The sequence below is a fragment of the Apaloderma vittatum genome, unplaced genomic scaffold, assembly GCF_000703405.1.
Source record: "Apaloderma vittatum isolate BGI_N311 unplaced genomic scaffold, ASM70340v1 scaffold28917, whole genome shotgun sequence".
NCBI classification, from domain to species: Eukaryota; Metazoa; Chordata; class Aves; order Trogoniformes; family Trogonidae; genus Apaloderma; species Apaloderma vittatum.
This window is the reverse complement of record NW_009724982.1, coordinates 2,471-4,082: the sequence shown is the minus strand read 5'-3', so window position 1 is coordinate 4,082 and position 1,612 is coordinate 2,471. Positions and strand designations below refer to the sequence as shown.

The window sequence follows — 1,612 nt, the reverse complement described above, 5'->3', positions numbered from 1 at the left end:
TGGGACCTCCCCAGTGAGCCAGGACTTCAGGGAAATAAAGGAAAGTGGCTTGGTGAGCACGTCTGCCGACACCCTTGGGTGTAACCCACCCAGACTTGTGTGCATCTAAGTGGTGTAGCAGGACACTGATTTCTTCCTCTTTAATTTTGATGACCTCATTCTGCTTCCCCGTGAGGCTGGGTGGCCAGCAAACAGCTGGTTCCACTGCTAAAGGCTGAGGCAAAGGAGGTGTTGAGCACTCCGCTGAGGATGGAGAAAATGAGTCTGAACTGTTGACGAGCTTCCAAATCTGGGACATCAGAGGAAGAACTGAAGGGACTTTCCCATCGCCTTGATGGATTGGCGTGGTTTTGGACTCTTGGCTTGGTGAACAACAACACCAAGACAAACCCTGTGGAGTCTGGGAGTTTTAAATGTTGAATTTAATAGAAAGAAAATGACACCGTGTGGTTGAGTCCTTTTCCATCTGAGCTTTGATGGAGAGCACCGAGCGGCTCTTGCGGAAGCTGGGATTTAGCAGGAGGAGCTTGGATCCCCCTCTACAGGGGCTTGCAGCGGGCGAGGAGGGACCATTCTACCCCCAAAATACACCAGATAAATCATGCTAACCCAATCTCTTCACATCCTAGAGCCACCACAACGAAGTCCAAGGTCTCGTCTCTGCCCGGTAAGTGTCAAACCAAACCTTCTCCTCTTCCCTCCTCTGTCAGAGCAGGGGGAAAACACTCGCCTTCCTTTCTTTTGTGTCCCACTATTTTCATGCCCTTTAAAATCCCTTTTTTCAGGCTGCTGGACCAGCACGAGCTGTTTTGGTTGGACACTACCGTGCCTATACAAGCACCGAGTCAGCCTCCAAAGCTTTTCACCATGATTTTGAGAAGGAAAAAAAAAAGGGAAAACAAAAAAAGGCATTTCTCATCCTTCTTTCCATTTATTTATTGCATTCTTTTCCCCTCTTCTCAAAGAGCTCCTTCAACCGCCGCTCGGCCTCACAGTACCCCCCGGTTAGTAGGGGTGATCCCGCGCATGCTCCATGATGACCTTCAGCGTCTCCTCGGCGGTCGGGACGATCTGCTTGGCGGGGAGCAGGAACCCGTAGCGCCCCGTGTCGCGCAGCTCGAAGGTGAAGGAGTATTTGATGCCCTGGTTGTACGTCCAGTCGACAGTCGAGCCGCTCGCTTGATCTGAGAGGGGAAAGGACGGGGAATCTTGAAGTCACTCCGGGTATTTCACGGAACCTTCCGTCAAAGTTTATTTTGGGGGGAACTGCCGCTGCCCCCCTGCCTCCCCATTACTTACAGATGGTGGTGATGATGCTGCCGTACTTGTACTTGGTGCCGTGCAGAGAAGACAGAGCTGCGACCGCCTTCTCGGAAATCTCGTGCTGGCAAATACACAGAAGGGGAAAAGATGAGCTGAAGAAGGGGAAAATCCTGCGGGATACAGCCTGCGGGAGAGGCTTTTTGCTCGCGTCATCAGTAAAAAAAACGATGCCTAAGCTCAATAGCTCTGGCATCGGGGAGTTTCCAAGGGCTGGCCGAGGAGATTGAGCTTCTTCCTGGCTTGCCAATGCCTGCCTCCTGGAGCAGGGAGGAGGGTGGTCCTCCCTGGA

General features: G+C 52.2%; 1 protein-coding gene across 1 annotated transcript in view; it reads right to left on the bottom strand.

Annotated features, from left to right (window-relative positions):
* Positions 1-1,005: 1,005 nt before the first annotated feature.
* The window catches only part of LOC104276435 (carboxypeptidase A1-like), a gene marked incomplete at its 5' end in the record, with an annotated part of 3,073 nt that continues 2,466 nt past the window's right edge, over positions 1,006-1,612 (bottom strand). The window contains 2 exons of the mRNA XM_009872744.1: positions 1,006-1,184; positions 1,300-1,443. Coding sequence (XP_009871046.1) covers positions 1,006-1,184; positions 1,300-1,443 — 323 coding nt within the window. The remainder of the gene's footprint in view (positions 1,185-1,299; positions 1,444-1,612) is intronic.